Consider the following 26,181-nt stretch of genomic DNA (forward strand, 5'->3'; position numbering starts at 1 on the left):
GGAGCTTTTCCAAAGACAGTTTAATGATGAAAGACAACATGCTTGGATGCTTGTGTTCTGTTTTTAGGTCACAGGGGAAATCCAGGCAAAGCCAAAACACTTTCAGCTCTTTAATTTTCCCTTTAAGATGCTACAGTTTATTTTAAATAGTCATATTCTGATTCTGTGGCGTCTGAAATGTTGTCAGTGCAGATAATCGCCTCCTAGAGTAAATATTGACTGCTAGGCTGCAACAGTAAAATAAGGGCAAAATGATTAAAAAACAATTTGTCTATAGCTGGCGTTCTACATAGATAATAGAAGATGCTTATTTTTATTCAATTGTTTAATGTTCTTATTTGATGCTCAAGGGAATAAAAGAGTAGAATGTTTTCTATAGGAAAATAAAGCACTGAGGGAAACTTAACGAGAAGAGTCCTACATATGGGAAAGAGGAAATGTGGGTTTGATTTGATAAGTTGTCACATGCCACATGCTGTCATCTTCTCCTCTATGGAAAAACAAGACTGCAAACTCAACTGTGCAAGTGAGAGGTGTTGCCAAATGCAATGTGACTCACAGCTTCTGAAGGGAACAAAAACCTGCTTAAGATCACTCTGACTTTTCATGTTGTATTTGCGTTTCAAATTTTTCTTTTTTTCTGACAGACTGGACTGAAGGCAAAGACAAACCACCTTAGAAGAAGAGTACCGGTTCTGACGTGCTTTCTTAAGAATTCGGATGAAAAGATTCTTTTCCCTTAAAGTAAAAGCTTTATTGTAATCTAATTTTGTGGACCATGCAAAGGTGTTTAAACCTTTCAGACTATTTTATGTTCTTATACATCACAATCCAAAAATAAAATAAAAAAAACATTAAGGGGCTTTTATTAGAAACTGCAATAAAGATTAGCATTTAATTGTTAAAAAAAAAAAAAAAAAAAAAGGGTTCTGAAAAGTGTTGCATGCATCTGTACTCTGTTGTAGTTTTTGTTTAATGTTATTTTGTATAAAAGGGTCAAATGCTGCCAAATGTTATGGACAGTCAGCAGAGAAAGGACAAAACAGTAACACATTCTTTACAGTAATCCAATAACCATGTAATAACATAGTAATAAGATAGTCACATCAGATTACACAGTAACAAGAAAAACTTTATTTGTTAATTATCTAAAATTAAGGTATATAATTTCAAAGTAATTACCTGCATGTAATTATTACAATTATATGTTACTATGTAACAATGGCCACCACCTACTTACGGCTTATAAAGTAAATTGTAAGTAACGATCAAGTAACTAAAGGAATATAAAACTGAACTCAAGTTATATATATAAATAAGAGTTTAACTGTTTGAAATCAAGAAGTCAAACTTGACCTTGTCTGCCTGAAATTTGAAGCGCGACCAAAATTCTCCATAAAGTTTTTCTTTTTACCTAGTAATATAGCATAACTTTCTATGTTATTACCATAAAATAACATAGCAATGTACTGTAAAAGAAAGCGTTACAGACAAAACTAGGCACACCAATACTTGCAGCACGCTAAGCACTTATTTGGTGTGTTGAGTTACCTGAGATAAAAAGACATGCAAGAAATAAATTTTTTTTTTGGAACCCAATTTAATTTGTAAGATTAGAGCATACAGATCACGTTTTATACTCTTTACTTATGTTTGCATGATCCTCCACTGTAGGATCATTACTTACACTTACCCTCATTTTTTCCCCTATTCACTGTCAGAAGGACTCAAGCCAATCATATTTCCAGGTGTTTAAAACTGCAATTATTGCTCAAACTTTACATACAAACAGGCTTAGACCAATAGCCATTTACTTTAAAAGATAGCATGAATGGCACGTGTCAGAATTACATGATCTCTGTTTTTTTTCCCCCATATTTGACAGTTTAAAAATTTGTCTTCAGGGATTTAGGGAAGTTATAAGATAAAAATTAAAAACGTTGGTACATTACCAGACTTTTTGGTATGACTGGTTGGTATGAATTGTTAGGATTGCATAAAAGTGCACTAATGATTTTGGAAAATCAATTATTTTATGCTGATGACTGTATAGAGGACATTTTGATTTTTAATATCGAGGCTTTTTTTTATATTTCACTTGGCACTGTAATATACCAGAAAAAAAATGCAGTGTACATTTTATTTACCTTATTTCAATCTTTCCAGAGAAAGGCACAGGTATAGGTATCTGTTTTATGAAATCCCTCAATACAAGAACACCTTTTCATAACAACAGAGGCCATTTTGCCATGAAGCAAAAATAGAACAATTCAAAAGTTGCTCTTATTTCATAAATAATTTGATGTCCTTTCCTAGTTTTTGTTTGGGTTTGTTCAGGAAAGAACGAGGCAAATTAAAACCATCAAAAAGCCAAACAGTGCTCTCAGAAATCAGATGGCATGAGTTAAAAGAGGCTTGCTCTTGAAAGCCTCCCTTCCTTTCAAGGATCTTTATTTACTGTTCGCCAGCTGCCTTACGCTGAGCTGCTGCTTAGACATACAATGGATGCACCGTGGGTTTTTGTCCACCGAGAACCAGACCCCTACGATTGAAGAAAGGGACACACAGACCCAGGAAGCAGCTAATTAATTGACAAGCAGAAATGTATGAATTTGTAATGATCAAACAGACTTAATTTTGTTCCCCCACCACATGCCTTGCCAACCCATCCTCCCCAGTGACTTATTTTGGAGACTAATCTTATAAATACAGCCCTAATCAAAATAAATGACTAAAACCTCTCAGGGAGTTCAGGACTATACGCAGTTACATCAGAGGAACTGATGCAATTTAAACAGCCGCCTGTGAGCCACAGTCTTAGGATTTAAAATCTCAGAGAATACTTATTTATGTAATACTTTCAGCAGAGTTTTTTTTTTGTTGTTGCTCAGTTTGGCAGACCTACATTCATGACAGCCAAGTAGGAAAAACACAGCTTCCTCTTTGTGAGTGTTTTGCAGAATTCCCACAGCAGCGTGCTCAGCTGGTGTGTCACATTTGACAGACTTTCCTCCGGTGTCAATTCTATTTTTTGTCGGAGTGCGCTTTTCTTGTATGTTTTTTGCACATTTTGACATCTATAAGATTAACCACTCCTAAGGCACACGGTGCTGTGGAAAAAAAAATATCCAGCTCACAGATTTCAGTTTTTGTCACAAGAAAGTGTTTCAAAGTAGTAAATAAATTCAAATATTTAAGACGGATTATTAGACTAAGCTTTTCGAAGCTACCTGGATTAACCTGGCCCTCTTTAAGAATTATGAGTCCCCCAACTCTATCATCTAGGTTTCACATCCTTGGTGGCAGGAACAGCCATTTGCAGGAACGGGAAATTAGTCTTTTACATCATGGTTGTGTTTTAGTAAAACCCATTAAAGGATTTTTTAGCATGTATGACCTGTTTAAGGGGAAAGGTCATTACAAAAATCTTGGTTATCCTTTTTTTTTTCTTTGCTTTTCTAGTCATTAATAGGTAGACTTCCTTGTGTGAATTAGATTATTGTCCTGTTGTTTAAACATAACCAGTCAAACAGCTTTTTCAGGAGGCTCTTCTTCAAGACTTCTAGAAACAGAAGTCTTGAGTCCATCACTTGCTGCACGTTTTCTAGTTTTTAGAAAAAAAGACCCCCCAAGATCATTACATTACTAACCTTATGCCTTTCCATAGATTTAATGTAATTTTCTGATATGAAGGACCACCACCCAAATGTGGTGGATGGGGTTTCGGTGCCTGGACGATCCCAGGGGTTATGTTGTCGGGGGCTCAAATGCTCCAGGTAGGGTCCACCAAGGCCAACATGCTGTGGGTGGCGGGTGAGACAAAGAGCAGTTCGCAAAGCTCTCATGATGACCAAAACATTGTGGCACGAGACGTTGCCCAGTACGGCAGAACCGGTACCTCACACTAGATTCAGGCCTGGTGGCTGGGTCCCTCCCGTGGAACTAACCATGAGTGACCAGAACCAATGACCAGTGGAGATAGGATTTGGTGGCAGTCAGAGGCGGAGGTGACCCAATCTGCAAGTACTTAGACCGGCTCTGGGGACATAGAATGTCACCTCGCTGGGGGTGAATAAGCATGAGCTTGTGCAGTAGGTGGAGCAATACCGGCTAGAAACAGTTGGGACTGATAGCAGTTTGGAAAGGCCACGGAAAAAGACTATCTGCCTCAAAGCTATTCTGGCAAACCGTCCGGCGCCTCCTGAAGGGAAAGCAGTGCTTTGCTTACAGTTTTTTACAGTGGGAGTGGGGAGCCACTGACCTTGAAAGAGGACATCCTTAAAAGATGGAAGGAATGCTTTGAGGATCTCCTTAATCAGTCTTACAAGCCTTCAGTGGTGATAGAAGAGATGGGATGCTCAGGGCCATATTCGTTCATCACTCAGGCTGAAGTCACAGAGGTGGTTAGGGGTGGAGGAGATCGGGACAGAGGATCTTAGAACTGTCAATGTTTTTGGGCTGTCTTGGCTGACAAGCCTCTTCAACATCACATGAAGGTCTGGGCAGTGCCCCTGGATTGGCAGAATGGGGTGGTGGTTCCCCTATACTGTATAAGAAAGGGCACCGGAAGGTATGTTCCAACTATAGGGGGATAACTCTCCTATGTTTCCTCATAATGCATATCCCAGGGTGCTGCAGAGCAGAGTCTGGTTAATGGTCAAATCTCAGCTTAAAGGTATAGTGGAGGATTTTTGTGACTGTTTGAAAACACCCGCCCTCTCCACTTAAAAAAAAAATTTCACATGCACAACTCTGCACCTGCTCCCAAGAGGGAAAGCCTATTAAACACGTCAAAGAGCATGCATAAGGCCATTTCTCCTCGTGTACGCTGTTTTTAAAAGTTGCTGTTTGCATCGTAGGATAGCCTTACGTAAAAATATCACAAGAATGATTGACAATTAGGAGGACCACTTATTTTGATGATCCACCCAGAAAAAGAACATCCTCCACTATACCTTTAGGGAGGAGCAGTGTGGTTTTCATCCTGGCTGTGGAACAGTGGACCAGCTCTACACTCTGCAGGAGAGTGTGGTCAGGATTTCAAGGTGCATCTTTTCTTGGATTTCTTTAGAACAGCACATCAATTGTTAGCCTACCTCATTTAAACAAATAAGTAACATTTATGAAATTTCTTGATTCAAAAGATAAGGGCCATAATAATAATTGCAAATCATGACTCATCTGTTTAAGAAATATTAATCTACCCACAAATATTTAACATTTAAAAAAGTCTGAGGATTTGTTCAAAGCTATTTTGTATGGCAAAGCTTCATTATCCTTATCTGACACTGAAATGTTCCTGATTAACTGAAACATTCTGAGTTTCATAACATAGGGAGAAACAATCTACATACAGCTACTTGAAGCTTTATATATTTTCCTGCTTTCAAAAATGCATCACTTTTATATTTTTCAAATGTCTACAGAAAGAAATATACTGTTTTGTAGCTTGTTTTTGGGGAAAGAAAATGCTGTGAAATATTTTGTTTTAGTCTGTTTGAATTTTGATTGATACCTTTGTGCTACTTATCTCCACATGGAAGATTGCAGACTGTGCAGCCATACCTCTCTGCATTCAACAATTCTTTGATTGAAACATAAGCTGTTACAGGTGTTTACCTCACAGATTTCAGCTGCTCAACAGATTTCAGGGTCAAACTATAGGTTTTATGTTTAAATTAAGTAATTTACGTCTCTGCATTTATTATACAGGAGAACCGAAATGATTGTGATCCTGCTGCTGATACAACTCAAGGTGACTGCAACATTTTTGAGCTTCAGCATGTGGACATGAGTGCAAAGTGTTAGGTTAATGCTGCCACCATCTTTGTTTTTTTTTTGGAAAATCCTGTCTCATTACATCGCTTGTAAATTGAGATGATGTAGAGAGCTCCTCAGTACCCTTTTAAGATGTGAATGGAAGATTTTTTACAGACAGACCAAGAGCTAAATCAGCTTAAAGAGAAAAACATGCTCTTACTGTAAACTCAAAAAATACTTCAGATGTGAGAGGAATTTTTAACACATTCCTAAAAAGCTGGGGCTTCCAAGATTTATCCAAATATACAAACTATTTTAATTCAGTTAAAAACTGGCAGTAATCAGACAAATCAAACTCATGCTAAAATGTTATTTTGGATTCATGTATTCTATAGATGATACCGACTGGCAAGGCAAGGTGACCAATGTCTTGATTTTGCTTTCAAGCTACAGGTCTTGGGTGCAACGTAAATAATGTAGATGGAGATTTTCCTAGCTAAGAAAAGTTACTATATTTTCCGCCAAATAGAGGGGGCAATAATAAAAGTTTAAGAAGTTTAAGTGGAATACTGTAGGAGGAAAATTTCAGCATACAGCCTCACTTTTTTTTTTTTTTTATCTAAGCTTTAGTGGTATTAAAGCTCCATGGTTAAATACAAGCTAAATGTTTAATAAGGCTCAACAAAGAAACAAAGCAGGCCCACAGCATCACAGATTTTTTTTCTAATAATGACTATGGTAGTTTTATTGGGCGAGGCAAATCTTTTTCTACAAACTGATCATCGTTTCACACACTTAATTTAGTGAGTATACAATATAAGGCATGTGGATGTCAGGAAAAAAGATGGATATGGTACCAGAAACTGTAGCCAATTTAAAACTTGCTCCTCGACAGTAATGTTGATCACAAATAAGCAACTCAACTAGCTGGACATCCCGTGTAATGGCACAACTTGTAATCAAATAAAATGACTTAAAACATTGTCATTGAAGTCACGCAATGTCAGCATGGGGGAATTTAACCGTGGTGTCCGTAAGAAGGAGCTGAACGACTCGCGGCAGGTGGCCAATGTAAAAATTGCATTCAGAGTGACGCACCTTTACTCTCAAGGGACCAAAGCACAAAGTTCCCATTAAATTTCAAGAAGAGTTTAGCTAAATGAATATCTTAGTATTTGTAACGATATGACAGAAACAGGTTATTTTAAAGTAAGGTTTCCAAAAAAGCAATTAGCATGTAGACATTGAGATACAAAAAAAACTTTAAATTAACATTTGAGAATTTTGCAGTACTTTATTATCCTCCTCAGTTCGCATAAAAGCAAATAAAATAATCTTTTATGTTTAAGTTGTTTTATAGGCTTAAATGATTCCTTTAAAGGTAGTCATGTTAACAAAACCACATATGAGCTTACTTAACTGGAATTTTCTCTCTTTTTTTAATCTTTCAAAACTAAACTAAAGAGATTGACGTGATGGGATTTTAAGGGTTTAATATTTGACTTTTATAATCTGACATCTATGCCTTGTTTTGTTGCAGCTCTCGTGATTTCACCAAACATATTTGATTTGCAATAAGTAAAAGGGATGCTGTATGGAAGGAGAAACGTCTAGGTCTATAAAACATTGAAACTGTCTGGATATTTCACAGTTTTAACCAGAGGCTAGGCCTCTGACAAAACTGTAACCTAAAAAAGCATAGCAAAAGACTTAAGACAACTCTCCTTGGTGATATGTCTTTTTTTTCCCCACCCAGAATAATACAATTTGTGTATGTTCATGTTTTTTTTTGACAGCTTCCCATATCCGACTACTCAATTCAGGAGTCACTTCAGTTCAAAACGTTTGGTTATCTAACATAACCCCAGTTCTTAGAATAATATTCACTCGGTGTCTCGCTATGGGATGCAGCCTCCTGCAGCCCTGATAGAAGCATCTATCTCAATCTGCCAATCCTGATTGGCCGGTGGAAGTGCCCGTCATACGCCACGCCCCGTAGCTCCGACTACTAAAGCGTGTGCGGATCACGGCACTCCAATTCAACAAGCAAACCTCTTCTCGCCGCCCTGCAAGAAGGGTCGTCTGGCGAGACACCTCGCTCATATTATTCTAAGAACTGGGGTTATGTTAGATAACCAAACGTTCTTTTTCATAATATTCACTCTGTGTCTCGCTATGGGATATGGTAGCTCCCGTATTGCCAGACAGCTTATCGAACAAGAACCGGCCGATGGGGAAGGTCCACAAGGTCAGTTATGACTCTAGGACCGCACTGGCCACGCACGGTCCAGACACGTCAAGCATGTAGAACCGGACAAAAGTCAGAGGCGAAGACCAATTCGCCGCTGAACAAATGTCCTGAACGGACACTCCCCGAAATAAAGCCCAGGACGCAGCCATCCCGCGGGTAGAGTGTGCACGCAGACCCGCCGGGGGCTGCAGACCCCTGCTTCCATACGCCAAAGCTATAGCCTCCACCACCCAGTGGGCGAGGCGTTGCTTTGTGATCGGCTGCCCCTTACGGGGCTCCGCCCAGGAGACAAAGAGCTGATCACTCATCCTGAAGCTCTGCGTCCTGTCCATATAAGAGTGCACGGCTCGAACAGGGCACAGCATGTGCGCTCGCCGTTCACCTGGGGAGGCGGCGAACGCCGCTAGCTCGATCGGTGAACAAGAACCAACCACTTTAGGTACAAAGGCCGGGTTGGGCTTCAGAACCATACGCGTGTATTCCGGGTCGAACCGGGTACATGCGGGGTTCACAGAGAGCGCATGAATGTCGCTGACTCGTTTCGCAGAGGCCAGGGCCAGTAACAGCACTGTCTTGAGAGACAGATGTTTAAGACTGGACCCCAACAACGGTTCAAATGGGGGTCCCTTAAGAGCCTCCAGAACCACCGACAAATCCCACGGAGGCAGCAAAGGTCTGGAGACGGGGAGGAGCCTGCGGGCGCCCTTCATAAACCGACAAACCAAAGGGTGTTGGCTCGCCGTTTTGTCTCCAAATCCTATATGGCATGCTGCTATAGCTGCCAGATAAACCTTAACCGTGGAAAAAGCTTTTCCTTTATCAATCAGTTCCTGTAAAAACGACAGAATCGCTGGTACAGAACACTGAAAAGGAACGTAGTCCCGTTCAAGACACCACCGCTCAAACAGTCCCCACTTGGAGCCATATAGGTTCCTAGTGGAGGGAGCCCTGGCGTTTTGGATAGTATTAATTACACTCTGAGGGAGCACGGCAGTGGTTAAATTAAGCCACTCACGGGCCAGGCCCACAGCTGCAGTCGCTCCGGGTGTGGGTGGAACACTGTCCCCGCACCCTGCGAGAGCAGGTCCCTGCGCAGCGGCAGCTCCCAAGGCTGGGCGCACAGCAACTGGAATATCTCCGCCAGCCAGTGTTGCGCTGGCCAGTGCGGAGCTATTAGGATCAGTCTGTGATTGAATGCCCTCACTCTGGCGAGAGTGGGAGGTATCAGAGCCAGCGGTGGAAACGCGTATAGCAGCTCGTGCGGCCAGGCGTGTGCTAGTGCGTCTACGCCCAGAGGGGCATTCAGAGTGCTCAGAGAGAAGAACAGCTCGCATCGAGCATTTTCCCTGGACACGAACAGATCTATCTGAGCGCGCCCGTAGCGCGCCCATATCTGCTCCACGACCTGTGGGTGCAGCGTCAATTCCCCGTACACTGGCGCGCCTCTGGACAGCAGGTCCGCACCCGTGTTCAAGTCTCCCGGGATGTGCGTCGCTCTCAGGGAGAGAAAGTGGGCACTGCTCCAGAGAATCAGGTTGCGCGCCAGATTGTGCAACATGCGGGAGCGCAGGCCCCCTTGGCGGTTGATATACGCCACTGTTGTCGTGTTGTCCGTCCTCACCAGGACATGGTGACCCGAGAGGAATGGGAGGAAGTGTCTCAGAGAAAGAAACACCGCCGAAAGTTCGAGAAAGTTTATGTGAAGGCGCTTGAGGGCCTGGCTCCAGCGACCCCTCACAGACCTGCCCTCGTGAATGCCGCCCCAGCCTGATAGGCTGGCATCCGTGGTTACCACTTTCCTGGACGAGACGGTACCCATAGGCACCCCTTGGGTCAGGAAGGACGGGGCTCGCCAACAGCGCAGAGCTGTTATACAGTCCGCTGTGACCGTTATCCGCCGTGCGCCATGACCCACGGGGTCCATTCGGAGCGAAGCGACCCAGCGCTGAAAGTCCCGCATGTGAAGGCGGCCGAGGCGAATCACGAGGATGGCTGAGGCCATCAGACCCAGCAACCGAAGGCACAGTCTGAACTGGACAGACCTGTGCAGACGGAATTGTGCAAGGCACGCTCTGAAAGCCGTCACTCTTTCCTCTGACAGGCGGGCTGTGAACGGAACAGAGCGCAGGGATAATCCCAGAAAGCATATCTCCTGCGTTGGAGATAGGTGGCTTTTTTCCATATTTATTACAAAACCCAAATCCATCAGGTGTTTTGTGACAATGTGTGTGTGAACCCTGGCTTCCTGTTCTGACTGCGCTAACAGGAGCCAGTCGTCTAAATACGTGGCCAGACGTATCCCCCGGCGTCTGAGCGGGGCTACCGCGGCCTCTGTGCACCGTATGAAAACCCTCGGTCTGAGAGACAGACCGAATGGTAGAACACGGTATTCGTAACACACCCCTTGAAAGGCAAATCGGAGATATTGTCTGTGAGGGGGATAAATGGGAATGTGGAAATACGCGTCTTTCAGATCCACGGACGAAAACCAGTCGTTCGGTCTTACTAGACGCAACAGTGCTGCATGTGTCAGCATCCTGAACTTGTATTTCCGCAGGAATTTGTTCAGGGCTCTTAAGTCCAGAATAGGGCGGATTCCTCTCCCCCCCCGTTTAGGGATGAGGAAGTATCTGGAATAAAACCCTGACAGACTCTGTTCGGGAGATACGACAGAAACTGCTCGTTTGTCTATCAGAGAGAGAATTTCCTCCCGTAAAACTCGAGCTGATTCTCCCTGTGCATGTGAGTGTATTACACCGGAGAAGCGGGGAGGGACAATGGCGAATTGAAGCCTGTATCCCCGGGAAATTGTGCGCAACACCCAGGGTGGAGCTGCTGCTGCTCTCCAGCTTTCCCATCTGAGAGAAAGCGGGGAAACATATTGCGGCTCCTGCCCCGCGCCCCCCTGTGGTGGAACCGAGAAATGATTCTCGGGCATCACCGGAGGCACGGTGGGGCGCTCTGCTCTGCTCCGCGGGGACGGCGGTGCCTGTCCCGGGAGCAGAGCTGCAGGGGGCTGAGCGGCCACCCTGCTCATGGAGAGAGCATCGTCTGTTTTGGCTTTTTTTATTATCTGCACCCTCGGCTCGTGGCCTGGCTGTGACAGATTTATTATTTTTATTTTGACACCATTTTTTCTTTGAACAAGGGTGTGTGACTGTGCTTGTGGACATTCCGCTCGGGGCGCAACCGCGCAGACCTCCGGGGCGATGTCCTTCTCCTCGCGGACCGGCTCTGGGATGGGCAACGGTGGCGTGGGGTGCGCACAAACAAGCCAAAACGGTGGGCCTGCGCAACGGGGAACAGCAGGCTGCACCAACTGAGGAACTGGCGCAGGCTGCCCTCTTTTTCTTCCTCGCCTGTGGGACCGAGCTCGCGGCGGCTGTGGGCGGCGTAGCGGTCGTGGAGGCAGGTTTCCCCTGCCAGCCGGCTCCGCGCTCCTTCCTCATTGGAGGGGGCGGACCTGGCGGTGGTGGCCGTCTTGGTACCTTAAAACGCGGCGGCTGGGAGGCTGCATGCGCAAAGGTTTTGCGTTGCACCGGAGGTGAAGGCGCAGGGGCTTTCCGAGGGAGACAAAGTTTGAGGGCCTCGTTGTCCTTTTTCTTTGCCTCACATCTTTGCTGCATTGTGGCCAATGCAGAGCCGAAGATGCCTTCAGGGACGATCGGCATATCCAGGATGTCATCCCGCTCCCTGTCGGTCAGGTTAGCGAGACTGAGCCATCGCGCTCGCTCCTGGACGACGAGGGTTGCCATCACCTTCCCTGTGGCCTGGACCGCGACACGTTGGATACGGAGAGACAGGTCCGCGATGACCGCCATCTCCTCCCACGCATCCGGGTCTTGCTCCTCAGCAGACGCGCCAAACAACTCCGCTTGGTAGGCAGTGAGGATGGAGAGGGCGCTGAGGGCTCTGGCCAAGAGGGCTGCTGCTTTGTATGCCTTTTCAGTCAGCGCAGACTGAAACCGTTCGGGCTTAGCTGGCAGCGTCGGGCGTCTGGGGGAAGCTGCAGACAGCTGGCTCACGCTGCCTGGGCAGAGGTGCGCAGCTACCGGGACTTCCACCGGAGGCATGGAGAGGAGGCCGTGGGTGTCCATCGCCTCGCAGTCGAGGGATGCTGCGCCCGAAATAGGGCTCCTGTTGCTGTATGGGCAGCTAGTCCATGTTTTGGAGAGCTCCGTCAGCAACTCGGGGAAGACAGGGAGAAGCTGCTTCACCGCATTTCGTGCCAGGGGAAGCCGTTTGCCTTCGTAGCGGGACCGGGTGGGCTCCGCTATTGCGACCGGCCAGGGAATCTCCAGCTTCTCTGCCGCGCGTTTGCACACGTCGAGCAGGTCCACATGGAGGGAGGGAGCTGGTGAGCTCGCTCCCCTGTCTTCCTTGGCGGAAGGGCACGGCGGTTTAGGCCTCTCAGGCTGTGCTGGGGCCATGAAGGTGTCATCCTCTTCCTCGTCCTCTGATATGAGGAACGAGGTGTCGTCATCCTCCTCCATGGGGCTGACTTCCAGCACGTCTTCCTCGGGAAACGGGGGGGCATGGAGCTGCTCGCACTGGGCACCCCAGTCGTAGTCAGTCTCCGGAGCTTCCCCAGCTGTGTCCACGTCCTCCTCCGCGGCTGCACCTTGTGCGGCGGTGGGGAGGAATGGGTCACAGTCCAAGACGCTAACCTGGCGGGCTAGCCTGCGTCTGAGGCTCTTAACCGTGAACACTTTGCAGTGTCCACAGGAGCCGGGAATTTCTAGGGCCAACCTGGCGTGGTCGACTCCCAGACAGGTACTGCACACCGGGTGGGTGTCCTTCCCTGAAATTTTATTCCCGCAGCCACAAAGACGGTAGTCTCCCCTGGCGTGGGGGTTTTGGACGGCCGCCATTTCCCGACGAGCTGGAGTGCTGGTAGGGAAAGGAACCGTAGCTAGCTGGCGTGCTAGCGAGGCGGGGTCGAGGGAGTAGTTGGTGTGCTAAATGCTCGTCCGACTCGAGCGTCCGTGGAGGGGAGCCGAGAGGGATTCCGCCGTGAAGAGAGACAAAAGGATACCGGTCCGGTCTGGAGTGAGCGGACAGGGCAGAAGCCAGAGCACAGTGCTAGCGTCCGGCGACGGAAACTAGCAAGGTCCGTCTGTGGGCAGTTAAGCTAGCGAAGGCTCCGACGTGAGATAAGCTCTCAGGTGAGAAGAGGTTTTGAATTGGAGTGCCGTGATCCGCACACGCTTTAGTAGTCGGAGCTACGGGGCGTGGCATATGACGGGCACTTCCACCGGCCAATCAGGATTGGCAGATTGAGATAGATGCTTCTATCAGGGCTGCAGGAGGCTGCATCCCATAGCGAGACACCGAGTGAATATTATGAAAAAGAACTGCTTTCAAAGTCCATATAGCATACATGGGAACTAATGTTAAGGCTAAATCTTAAATTAGAATACTCTCTTGTACATATCTCAAAATGGTGGATATTAAAAGTACCAATGACAAGTGATTAATCATGCAAAAGAACAGCTTGGTGTCAAATAGAGTCCTTTAGCAACAACAAGGGAAAATATCTTGGAGTTTTTTAATCCATTCTGTTCAACTTGGCAATGTTTTAGATTAGATCAAGGCAGCACAGACGGTGTGTGGTAGCACCAGTGTGCATATGCGTGCCTGAGAGACGGCGTGTGTCCTCTGCAAGAGGTAAAATAATGACAGGCGAGAATGGATGGCTGGTGACGCCATGACGAAGAAAGTGCCACATATTTCTGGCCTCAGGCTGGGCAGCTGCGAGAAACCTCTCCTCTCTCTCATCCCTCCTTCTCTTGGTACCCTCCCTTACTTCCCCCTCCACCCCCACCTCAATCACCCACACATCTGCGACACTGTTCAAACAGAGGACAAAGATGCCCTGAGTAGTTTTCCTCTTCCGATCCCCTACATGGCTTCTGGCACTTTCCTCATCTGTATCACGAACTCGCAGCAAGAGCTGTGACAGAGTGAGGCCTGGTGATTTTAAAGAGTCATTCTTTTGATTAATTTTATATGCTCTGAAAACAGAATCTTATATTTTCAAGATCCTATCAGACCTCCTTTAGAAACTTCTAAAATTCTGTTTAATATTAAGGGATTAAAAGTGGTAAATACAGTTAAACGCCTTTTTTTGAAAGGCCAAGTTTAGATATTTCACCTTCAAAGACCCGAGGCGACATTAAAAAGAAAAACTATTTTGCAGCAGCATTTCAAAGCATTCTTCTGGGAGAGGTTTCTGAAAAACCTGACATTTGTTGACAGTATAAAACCCTGTTTCTCAGCCACGGAAAGAATCACAAAGAGATATTTCTGACAACTTAAACTTTCGCTTTCTGATATAAATTATAGCCTTTCTCTTAATGTTCTTCGCCACCAAGGAAAAGGTACACAATTGTGGAAAAAGTCAATGTGTTACAAACGTGTTCAACAAGCTTTTCTTTGTTTGACCCAAAACCTAAGACTTGTTTGACCAACTATAACTGCACAAAGTATGCAAACATTGCTAAAAAGCAAGTTACAGAAAGGCTTAACAATTACAATATTTTTCCCAGATTTTCTTCATACTAAATATATAAATTTAACCCTTAACTGTTTGTAGAGCTTAAAGATATGGGGAGGATGTTCTCCTAATTATCAATCATTCTGGTGATATGTTTCTTCACATGTGCACTTTCAGGCGTATATATGTGGTGAGCTACGGTTTGAGCCAGTCATTGAAACTCGCCTTTCTCACCGCGATTTTTTGAAAATGGCAGAGGGTCGCAAGAGAAAAAGTGTCTACGAAATGTATGAGAAGAGAAGAAAGCTCTAAGATAGTCTTTTTGGGAGATTCTTTCACACAGAGGCGTACACAGAAAGCACAGGTCGGGCTCCTTTGTGAAATTTCTACTCGAAAAGTAAAGTTCTGCTACCTCTGGAGAAATCCATGTCACATCACTGCTAGTAAAATGAGGAGAATTGGGCTTGTGCATGCAATCGCAAGCGTTAATAGGCATTCCCTCTCGGAAGCGGGTGCAGGGTTGTGCATGTGCATTTTTATTTTATTTTTTTTAAGTGGAGGGGGGTCTTTCAAAAAATCTGGAAAAATCCTCCCCTATACCTTTAAGCTAATATAGATTTTTTACGTTTTTGCGCACATTCTTGATTGGTTTTAGTTTTGACTTGGCTGGGTCATGGCTTCATTAAACATCTCCTTACTATGGCTATCTGTTTACTCAAACTCTACTTTTTCTTTTAACTACCGTAATACGTCTTGTGTAGAAGTGGCGAGTTTCAGTCTCCCTTAACCTTGACAATTTATATGACATTAAACACCTTTTTATACCTTGGCTCTCTAGACTGGTTGTGTTTATAGAATATGACATTGCTACAGAGGAATAGGTTCCTCTATGCTTCCTGTTTTAGTCCTTTAACATTTTTGAATATTTTGTTTCTATTTCTTATTCCTCAAACATTTTTCTAGAGAAGTTTTTTATGACTGTTTGCAACATAAAAATTATGGTTATATGATTCCCCTCAACATCTTGGCTATTTCAAGAGATCTTGCTCCTATAATCACTCAACAGAGGTAGTAGAATGTCCTTTTTAGCCAGTTTTGCCTGAGAAATACATAATGTAAGACAATTTGCTCTAAATACCTTTGAATATACTTGTTTGAAACACTTTATTACCTAGAAGAGAAAGAGCCAAATAAGGTTAATCAATTAAAGAAAACAGCTTAATTTCTCTACATTCTGATACGAACAGTGGATGGCTATGGGCGGTGAGAAAATCAGCAGCTTGTGTGACGCTGTCACACTTTCGGGTCATGCCAGTTGGCATCCCCAACGTGCAACAGCGGTGTGATCCAGACAGAGCAGTGACAAGAAAGTAAAAGAACAGAAGGGGAGAACGTGGCAGCCAAGGACTACCGGCTTCGACATCAAACGAATGTTGTCACAACAGAGCCACCCTTTTAGCTGTGACACCATTCAGCTGCTCGTCACAGAGAGCACGAAGCAAGGCGGAAAAGTCAGGCAATCACAATGTTTATTAAATGAAAGAGCATGCAGTATTGAAGCAGCAATGGCAGTGAAGTGACACATTGTAAAAAAAAAAAAAAAAAAAGCACTAAAATACATAGTTTTCTCATCTTTCCATGAAATTGAAAGTTTGCGTGGGAAATGAAGTGTAGCTTCTAATAACAGTAAAGATAATCATCGAAGCATTCACTTCAGAATGGTGATATAAAGTGGCTGAGGCTGGAGTCGGGTAACACTGACAGCAACAACAGAACCAATTATTTAGAGGTCTTGTTTTATGAAGTCATATTTTAAACATCATAACGCTGTCATTGGCATCTGGGTGAAGATAACTGCTGAGGTCATCATCAGGTAGAATGAACTACATTAAATCCTATTGGTTTAATGGTGGAGTAATGAAAGTGATACTTTTACTTTCAGAGGTCAGAGATTAAATATGCTTTATTTTACATTGACAGAATGTTAAAATGTGAGACCTGCCATACGGTTGGGGAACTGGTGTTACTAAGGCATCCTCTTATTGTTTTAGAGGATACTTGTTTCCCCCCATAGAACTTCCATGAGACTGAGATCAGGGGTTAGTTATGGCTTCTCAAATAGACCGACTTTAATGAGTCACCTTCTTACTATTGGTAGCTATATCTCATTTTTTAATATCTGTTGGTGTGCAGGCTCTTCATTCCTGTTGTTGTTAGATGTTGCGCCAATAATTTTGCATGAGTAATTGTTTCAAGTCTTTATTTTTTGGCTTTTTATTTCATGTTTCTGCTTTCTCTCAGTGATCTTTCAGACCTTGGTAATACAAAACATTAACAACAAATTTTGAAATTATTTTACCAGCTTAAATCAGCATCATCACAGGGATTTCTACTTTAACATTGGTCAAATAGAGACATAAACTATCAAAATTCTTACTGAGCTGGATAATAATTCAGCTTGTTAGCATGAATTTGGGACCTTTCCACCCCATGTTATTTGTATTGCATAATCAACCATGTCATTCCAAAATGATCTTTTTAAATACTACAATGGTTTTCTTTAAATTTTCCATAATGTCAAAGAGGGAAGGAATTTGATTAGACACTGCCCATTACTATAACCACAGGTGTGCCTCAAATTAACTTAATTTTTACAAATATACATGATAAAATTTGAAAAAAATGTTTTTACTTTACTAAACTGTTTGCATGTTTGTATGTATACTTTTGAATTTAGAGAAACTTTGAGACTTCTTTTAAAATCCTGCTTATAAGCATACAGGTTTTATGTAACGTTTATAAATTAACTAAATGGTCAAAGTTTAATTTTATTTAATATCAGAAAATGCAAAAATTGGTGACGTTCCTTTGTATAGGGTGTCTATGAAGATTTAATGTTATTTGATTTAAACTGTATACACAGCATAGAAAAAGGAACTGGCCCAAGTACAGAACCCTGTGGTAGTGTGTTTATAATATACAGTATATGTATATAAAAAAAAAAAATCGCAGCCTGACAATAGTTACAAAATCTGCTGTTGGACAAACACACTAATTAATTAAATAAAAACTCAACCCCTTTTCAGTACCTCACTTCTGCCCAGATATAATATTTTTAAAACTTTTATATATTATGTCTGTTTTCCTGGGGGGCCAGAGAACATGTTGGAGGGTGAGGGCTGGGTGTGATCTCAGCTGGGATTGACAGCTGGACAAACATGGAGCAATCTCAGTGATAGTTTTGCCACTAAATGGAAATTCATCAAATTGTAAATTATTTCAAAGTGGTGAACTAATTTAGGTGTTTTAGATTAGATTGTTTCTAGAGTAGAAAAAACTATAAAAAACTATGGACTTTATTTTGCTCCATTTTCCAAAGCAGCAATGTAAAAAAAATAAATGAAATAGCAATGCATGCATGTATAAACTTCTTTTTTAATTATTACTTTTTCTTTGCTAACAGAGCTGCTTTCTTATGTCCCCAATTTTCATAGGTCCCTGTTCCTAAAAGAAAAAAAACAAGAAAAAAAAGCTATTTAACTGCAGAATGATCTCAAAATGGATAAATAGTTTCATTTAGTTCCATAAATACTGCAGTCTCTGGACCAAAGACAAGACTTTCACCCATATGTTGGCATTTTAACTAACAGTATCAGATGGATGGGCAGAAGTTCTGTGGTCACAGTAAAATTTAAAGCAGCAGCTAAATGAACAGCATCCAGACTAAACCAGGCTGGGAGTGTGACAGAAGGGAAACAGGATGGCAAAAAGCTTTAGGACTGTCAGGAAGACAAACCAAAAAGAAAGGAGGTCTCAGAGGAGACATTACAACAAGGGGCCTGTCAGTCGTCATCGCGTGCCATTTTCTGCACTCGACACAGAGAAACTGAGGCAATGTTCCCTATGAAATATTTACCAAAGTTGATTTTGCTTAAAAAGGAGTGGCGAGAGGACGGGGGTAGAAAATGTGCTGTGATAGCTATATGGAGTGTCCCACAAATGCTGAGGATGTCAGGTTTGCTTAAGGCCTCTGTGATGGTGAGACAGAACACAGCCGGGGGTCCATTAAATGTTCACACTGGAGCACTAAAAACAGTGTAACCATCTCCATTCCAAAAAGCTCCCCGGCGTTACCCAAAATATGCTGCTAATTCTAGTCCCCTCACTAGAAAATTTAAAGCTCTCACTTTTAATGGCTCTATGCTTTTGAAACTATATCTGCTGCTTTAATAAGCTAAGTGAGCCCTAAAGAGTTTGAGATGATTATTTTCTTAATGTCTATGGGCAGCAGTCTGAAGTGTTTTTCACTTTAAAAAAATCTTCTCAGTGCAAAATGACTTCAAATTTTTTGAAAATGTCCTTACAGCACTTCCAAGACTGATTGCAATTAATCATCATAATCATCATCATCTTTATTTGTCAAGTACTTCAAAAGAGCTAACAGGTGAAAATAGTGCTGTACATAGCTAAAAATAATAAAACACCCAATAAAAGAACAAAATGCAGCATAAAGATATAAAGTAAGGTAATAATAATAAGAATTTGGTTAAACTAAGTAAAGAAGGTCACAAGTAAGCCATGCCAGTGTTAAAAGCCAGCGAATTAAAGTCTTTATTTTATTTATTCATTTTCTTATTTTTTTCCTACTTGCATTGATTCTGTTTTATTTTCCTATATTTAAATCATGTAAAGCACTTAGCATTGTCTTTGTACTGAATTGTGCTATACAGATAAATGCCTTGCCTTGCCTTGCCTTTAGCTGAGTTTTAAAATTTGGCAGTGAAGGAGTCTTCCTAAGGTGCAGCAGGAAGTTGTTCCCTAAAAGAACCTCAGTACCTGCAGGTAGGGGGGAAGAAGCTCAAAGAGGTAAAATAAGGCAAGATCATGTAAGCATTTAAAAAAAAAAGTAATAATTTTAAAATCAACTCTAAAATGCACAGGCAGTGGAGGCAAAGACAGGACAGGAGTGATCACAATTTAGAATAGCAGTTAAAAGACGAGCAGGTGCGTTTTGTAGCAGCTACAGGCAAGACAGCAAAGACTGGCACACGCAACTCCGTTGGAATAATCATACAGAGATTAAATAAAAGCATGGATAACTGTTACAAAATGCTTTCTTCAGAGGAAAGGTTTTAGTTTTGCCAATAATCTTAAATGAACAAAAGCAAGATCCGAATTTGCTTTAACAATTCAAAATCACCGTTCACCTTTAAACCCAAATTCCTGATAGATTTAAAATATGGTGTCAGGGATTGGATTCCTTTGCTCTTCGTGAAAAGACATCGATGACATTAACCTGAATGCTTCAGACCATCAAACTGCTAACCTGCAACTGAGTGATACTGCAGCAAAAATGTGACTTTTCTTTCCTTTTTTTCTTTTAAACTTTGTTTTTATCTTGGTTTAATAACGACAGTGCCGAGTCTGTTTTTTTATGCCAGGTAAAAAAGAGCAATTCCTTGCTTTTAACCATGACAGAGCTCTTAATTAGCACCAATCTCAACAGATTATCTGTTTGCAATTACTCAAACTTTTGTTTTAGTAACAAAACACAAATAGTCAAACAGCAAGAAAAACCAAAGACGGTGAAGCAAAACAGCACTTCTATAAATAAGAGGTATGAATGAGCATGATAAATTCCTTGCCCTTAAAATGTATATTAGCTGTAACTGAGGACTGCCAAAACCAAACAATCTCACTGACACCTAATGAGAGGGTTAGCTTTACTCTTATAAGGAAACATGAAAATAATTAGCTCCAAATTAAGGCATTTGATGATTCATTTATTTTTGCTTCCTTACAGATGGCTCTGTCTCAACCTTTTTTTCTCGTTGCTGGGATGTGCATTGTGTATAGAAGCAGAGTCTGGTAGGAAAACACGCCATTAGCTGGTGTAGCTACTGTGTCAGGTTTCAACCTAACACAATAACACCCAGTCCCTTTGTATCAGCATGAAAAGGTCAGCTCCGTCAATGGTTTTGAAGCAGTACCGGCCTGCAACACGCTTTTTTCCTGATCCGTTATTTTAGTTTTTTTGGCATCTTGAGGACACGTGAATTAGGCTGGAGGATGTCAACCACAGCTGAGAAGTTTGATTACTCACTGAATAAAGAGAGAAAGATGTATGAAAATGCCTTATTGTGAGTTCAAAGCATCTCTACAAACAAGTGTCTCTCTGATTATGGAGTGTCACTGCAAGTTTCCATTAACAAATTACTCATTGGGTCATTTTTAGTTGCTTTGCATGTAATGGTGACTATTGGCCTTCCTACATCAGCATAAAGAAGTGTTATAATCAAGTAAAGTTTATTTTAATACACTCTTGGGGTACTTTATTAGGTAAATCTTATGAGTACCTTGTTAGAACACATTTTCTCTCAAGAATTGCCTCAATTCTTCATGGCCTAAATGCAAATATTTGCCTGAAAAATTCATAGAAGGTGGTGGTCCTTATTAAGGTGATTACATCATATGCTAGATTTCATGGCATAGATAATACAAATCTCTCTTCTCTAGTGGATTAAGATCTGGTAACCGCTTTGGAGAAGAGTAAAATCACTACCAATTTAGCAAAAGTATTTTGAGCACTGCTCGTCACTTTTAACATGTTATTATTACGTTATACAGCTCTTGCTTAACACCAATAGCCATTTTATTTTAATTTCATTTCTTGAGGATGTTTCTTTGGTGCCTCACAAGTACACATGGACACACACAAAAAAAACACAACTGGGTCCCAGGATGGGTGGGATGTTAAATAGTACTGGCCTTGGATGGACACCATTGTGTGTCTCAACCAAGTACAGCATTTGTATTTTAAGACTGGTGCCTCGCAGAACTTGCCTCCAACAGAAATTTAGCAAGACAGAAATATGGGAAAAAGTACTTGACTCCTATACGGAAGTGACGTTAGGCTGGATAAAGCAAAGTTATTTGTAATCGTTGCAATGCTGAACAGTGTTATATCATTGGAGTATTCCGAGTAACAAATATCAAAGCCTGAAACTGGCGGTGGAGTGAAGATATATTGAGTAGGTTCAGTCCATAGACTGCTGGTTGGCAAGACGGTGTGCTTGAGCTGTATTGGTGAGATCCAATAGACTGTTTGGTCTGATACTCGTGCTTCACTCAAAGACCTAGGAAGTTAGATGTCCAGTTAGATGTCCAGTGACAGTGGAGAAGAAAAACTCTACTTTGGGATAAAAGCCTCTGGCAGAACCAGGCTCAACATGGCGGTCTCCTACCTGACCAGTTGAGATGAGACATGGAATGCAGTAAGAGTATGGGAGGAATTAAACTCTGATGCGGACGAAGTAGAAGAAGCACCGTGGAAAAGTCAGATGAAGCTTTAGCTATGATGGTGGAGAAGACATAACGCAACCACTGCCACCAACCTCTTGTGGATTTAGAGCCGTTCTAAGGTGAACTCTGGATGCTGATTGGGCTTTGCAGAGGTGTGGTTCAAAGCTGACTGTGTTGTGGCGGAGGCAGATAAGGGTTGGTAATTCAGTTATGTCAGTTGAACTTCCGCCTAGGCTTCATTAAAATTTGAGCTTATGTTAATTTTTGAAAATGTAAATAGGAGGTGTTAGGTCTGCTGTTGCTTTATTCACAACTAGATTTATAATGAATTCAATATAATTTACAATGACTTCTTTTTTTAAAATTTCATGCTCCGTTCACGTTTTATCTGTTATTATCAGCTACTTTGTTGTCCCACCAGAAAACCACCTTCTTGGATAGAGTAGTATTTACCTATATTTGAATTGGCTTAAGGTATAATTTTTCCCCCTTCATTTTATTGAACTCTCAAGAAGATGGGTTGAACTCTCTTCAACCCATCTTCTTGGGGAGCAGTGGGTGGACTGCCATTGTGCCCGACCTGGAGCGCAGTGTAGAGTTAAGGGTGTCACCCATTCCAAGCGCAGTGTCCCAACCACTCCCCAAAGCAGGCATTAGCATGAAGGGACTTGAAGGACCCACACTGGCAGTTCATTTCCCGAAGCTGGGATATGAGTTACGGGTGACTTACCACTTGAGCTAGGCAGCCAGAGATGCCACGAAATAGGTGGCAATGCCTTAACTGTATATGTGTTGCAGGCTACAAGGCCAATTCCATCCTTTTCAAGGTGTTAACCTCTCCTTTCATACAACATGCAAGACAATTTGGAGTCTTTATTTTTTTTTAAGATAAAAAAACAAAAAACAATAAACCTCCAAGCAAAAGAAGATATTTTCTTTCAAAACAGAAATCCCTTTAAACAATGGAGTACAAAACAAATGACATTGTTGTATTTTCTTTCTATGTTAATTTAACACAAAAAACAAATATAAGCTATGGAGAACTCCTAACAATAGCTGCAGAAATAAAATTATTCCATATCTGCTCCACATGTTTTTTAATAGTGTGTTTTTATTAAAAGATGGGCTGCAGGAGTTTGCCTTCTGATTCATTTTCTCTGAAGCAGCATGGAGATAAGCCCGGCACACGCTGAAATCTAATCTGATCCCTAATGTTTTGGATTCTTTTTTTTTTTTTGTCTATGGAAATGACTAGCTCCTTATCGTCAGAGAAGGTTATTTGCAGAGATTCTTGCTGGCTTAGTGAAGGGACTCAATCACTGCTGCCCAGCAATAGGCCTCACTTTCGCCTTGTTCCCGTCTCATCTTTTTATCTGAAGGGGAGGAAATTAAAGGATGGTATCTCTGTTAGAGAGATAGAGAGAAACGGGGGTTTTCTTTCAAGCTTCGGCTGTTGGCTATATAGAAGAAATAACATGGATGTATGACAGTTTTTCAAAAAAAGATGCCAGCGCCTTAGGGAGCGACAGTGGATTAAACAAAGACGAGTAAAAGGAGGTAATTTCTGTTTTGACAGGAAAGAGTAACACACTTTTAAACATTTAATGCAAACAGAGAGAAGTTTGAGACAGTTGTGCTGTAAATACCTAGGACACTTTTCTGAGTCACTTTAGTAGTCAGTGGATTTTCCATAACAGGTGAATCACACTTTTAGCTATGCACATTTATACCATCTCACGCTGTTTTCATTAAATTTTGAAATAACTACTGGTTAACAAATGTGGCATGTGTCAAGAATAGCTCATGCACTCATAAGGATGCACTGTAATAATAACATTCCTTAAACTGCAAAAATAGTGATGGAGCCCATCTGGAAATAAGTAAGAGAAAAAAAATTGCAGACAATAAATTTGAACTTGTACAATATCTGCATCAAAAGCCTGGATGTTCTTTATTCCTTGATGAGAACAAAAGCTAGAGCCTAATAAACAATAAATATTACAGATGATTGTGAGCAAGGCTGCAACTGGTTATTTTCTGATTTACTCAAACTTTATTTAATTACTGTTTTTAACAATATTTACCTTCATGATTGTACCTTATGTAATTGCATTAATTAAATTTTGTTAAGTTTTACAGTTTTACAACCTAAAAATCAAAATGTAACAAATGACTCAGAGCTTATTGTAGTGACTTTTAATTGAGTGTTATTGAGGAACTTAAATTAAATTCAAGATTTTAAATGCAACCTTTATATAAAATGTGCTCCAACAGAGTAAAACTGATTCTGAGGCATTGCAAAAATCCTGTACTGTACATTAATACATAAATATGGGGTAGGGCAGGCACCCATCTGCTACACATGTAGGAAAAGGGAGAAAGCTTATATAACCAAAAAGAAACCTAGTTACTTAAAGCTATACATAATGCTTTTTCCAACCTTTCTTTACTTCTAGCTAATCAACAGCTGTTGATTCGAGACAGTGTGTTTTGACACGGAAAGATTCATCAAGGCTTAGTCTCTTGTCCATCAATGTTCATCACAGTTATAGTTGTTTTTTACGACTATGACTCTAGATAAGTGAACATTTAGTCACGAAACATGTTAATCACAACCTTCCTTTGTTTTTGCTTTTTGAAGCCAAGTTGGACAAATGCACCTGTGTTAAATCAAATGTACACCCATGGAAAAGGGAAGTAAGAGATAACAATTTAAAGCTTCTCAAAAGTGCTGCAGGAGATATTTCTTACAACACAGGCTATCTTTATTATTTTTTTTAAATGTAAATCCCTTTATTGTCCCACAATGGGGAAATTCCCTCTCTGCACTTAACCCATCGCCTTGGGATGCAGTGGGCTGCCATTGTGTGGTGCCGGGAAGCAGTGTGGGGTAAAGGGTCTTGCTCAGTGACCCATTGTATAGGACTTCTAAAAATCCGTAATGAGTGTCAAATCAGATTTTGTCGTCAGATTTTGCCTATGCAACAAAATACTATATATTTTACTGTAAATGTAATATAGCAATGTTTAATTAATTGGTAAAAATAATGTAACTTCTAAGTTCTGTAACTTCACACAATGTTATATTAGCAAAATTTACATGTGGTTATAATGTTAAATAAACAACAACCCTTCATTAGAATTCTAGGCAACACGTTACCGAATAAGCAAACAAAGAATGAGTAAAATATAAAAATGGAAACATGTTAATAATATAAGAGATAATAGTGCTTGATCTTACCTTATAGTTGTTGCCTCGAATCAGGACGTCCCAGAGTGTGTTTTCAAACTTGCTAAGACCCATTTGAGGGCCTCCACCCAACAAGGTCTGTTTATAACAGCACAAAGAGAAAAAAAAATCAAACAAAAAATGTATATCATCAAAAAACAACCACCCTAGGAAAATATATATTTTTTAAATCTCATCTACTGCAAGTAATATGCTCCATAAGATTGTTGGTACTGCTAGTTATTAAAAGATAATCCCACAATGGTTGGAAAACTACCTTGAATCTGACAAAAATAATGCCTTCCCCTAGACAAAAAGGGAAAATATTGTGACCAAACATGTTAAATTGAGGCGTTTCCACTAATTAGCATCTCAGATGTTTACAATATCGTAATCATCAGTGCTGTGCTGACATGGTGTGTACCACACTCAACATGGACAAGAGGAAGTGAAGAAGAGTGCTATCTCAGCAAATTCTGTCGGATTTTGCTGGAAATTTGGATTTCTCTTCTATTAGATATTCATTTATCTTATTTACTCACTATAAAATTTTTCACTTAGTCTGTTTCACCTTGAAGGCCACGCAATTCTCTGTGTGATGGTGTTTGTAGACCAGATATAGCTTCTTCCCATAACAAACCAGATTCTTTGTCAAGGTTTATTCATAACATGTTACTGTTAACCAAAGTGTCTGTAATTTGTTTTGACTCTGACTACTTTCCATTGTTGTAAGTAAGGGGGAGCGAACGCAGCTCATGCAGAACAGGGCTGAATGCTGTGCCATAAGGGTTGTATGATGAACTGTTCTCTCTTTGCAAAGATATGATAAAATAAAATTCCGATTGAGTGAAATTATCGATCTCTGTTTATTTAACTAGGGTGAATAGTTGAATACTTTTTTCCCACTACAGCAAATCAGAAAGAAAATAACAGACATACATGTTAAAGGTAAAGGCAATAAGACCATCTCCAAGCAGCTTCATGTTCTTGTGACTACATTTCAATAAATTATTCGGAAATTTAAGATTCATGGGACAGTAGCCAACCTCTCTGGGTGTGACCATGTGACAAATCAAGGACAGATAATATGAATGGTTACAAAAGAGTCCAAAAAAAAAATTCTAATGAGATTAAATGTCTATC

At 41.5% G+C, this 26,181-nt stretch overlaps 1 protein-coding gene and 1 non-coding gene across 2 annotated transcripts in view; both read right to left on the bottom strand.

Annotated features, from left to right (window-relative positions):
- LOC119794366 (glucosidase 2 subunit beta-like) overlaps positions 1-26,181 on the bottom strand; it is a 165,061-nt gene that overhangs the window by 59,038 nt on the left and 79,842 nt on the right. Inside the window, exon 9 of the mRNA XM_038301890.1 lies at positions 25,051-25,137. Within this exon, the coding sequence (XP_038157818.1) occupies positions 25,051-25,137 (87 nt within the window). The remainder of the gene's footprint in view (positions 1-25,050; positions 25,138-26,181) is intronic.
- Positions 22,544-22,663, bottom strand: LOC119794379. Its single transcript, XR_005282212.1, has one exon. It is a non-coding gene; the product is annotated as a U6atac minor spliceosomal RNA (small nuclear RNA).

The sequence above is a fragment of the Cyprinodon tularosa genome, unplaced genomic scaffold, assembly GCF_016077235.1.
Source record: "Cyprinodon tularosa strain WSP-4 unplaced genomic scaffold, ASM1607723v1 ctg477, whole genome shotgun sequence".
In the NCBI taxonomy this organism is placed as follows: Eukaryota; Metazoa; Chordata; class Actinopteri; order Cyprinodontiformes; family Cyprinodontidae; genus Cyprinodon; species Cyprinodon tularosa.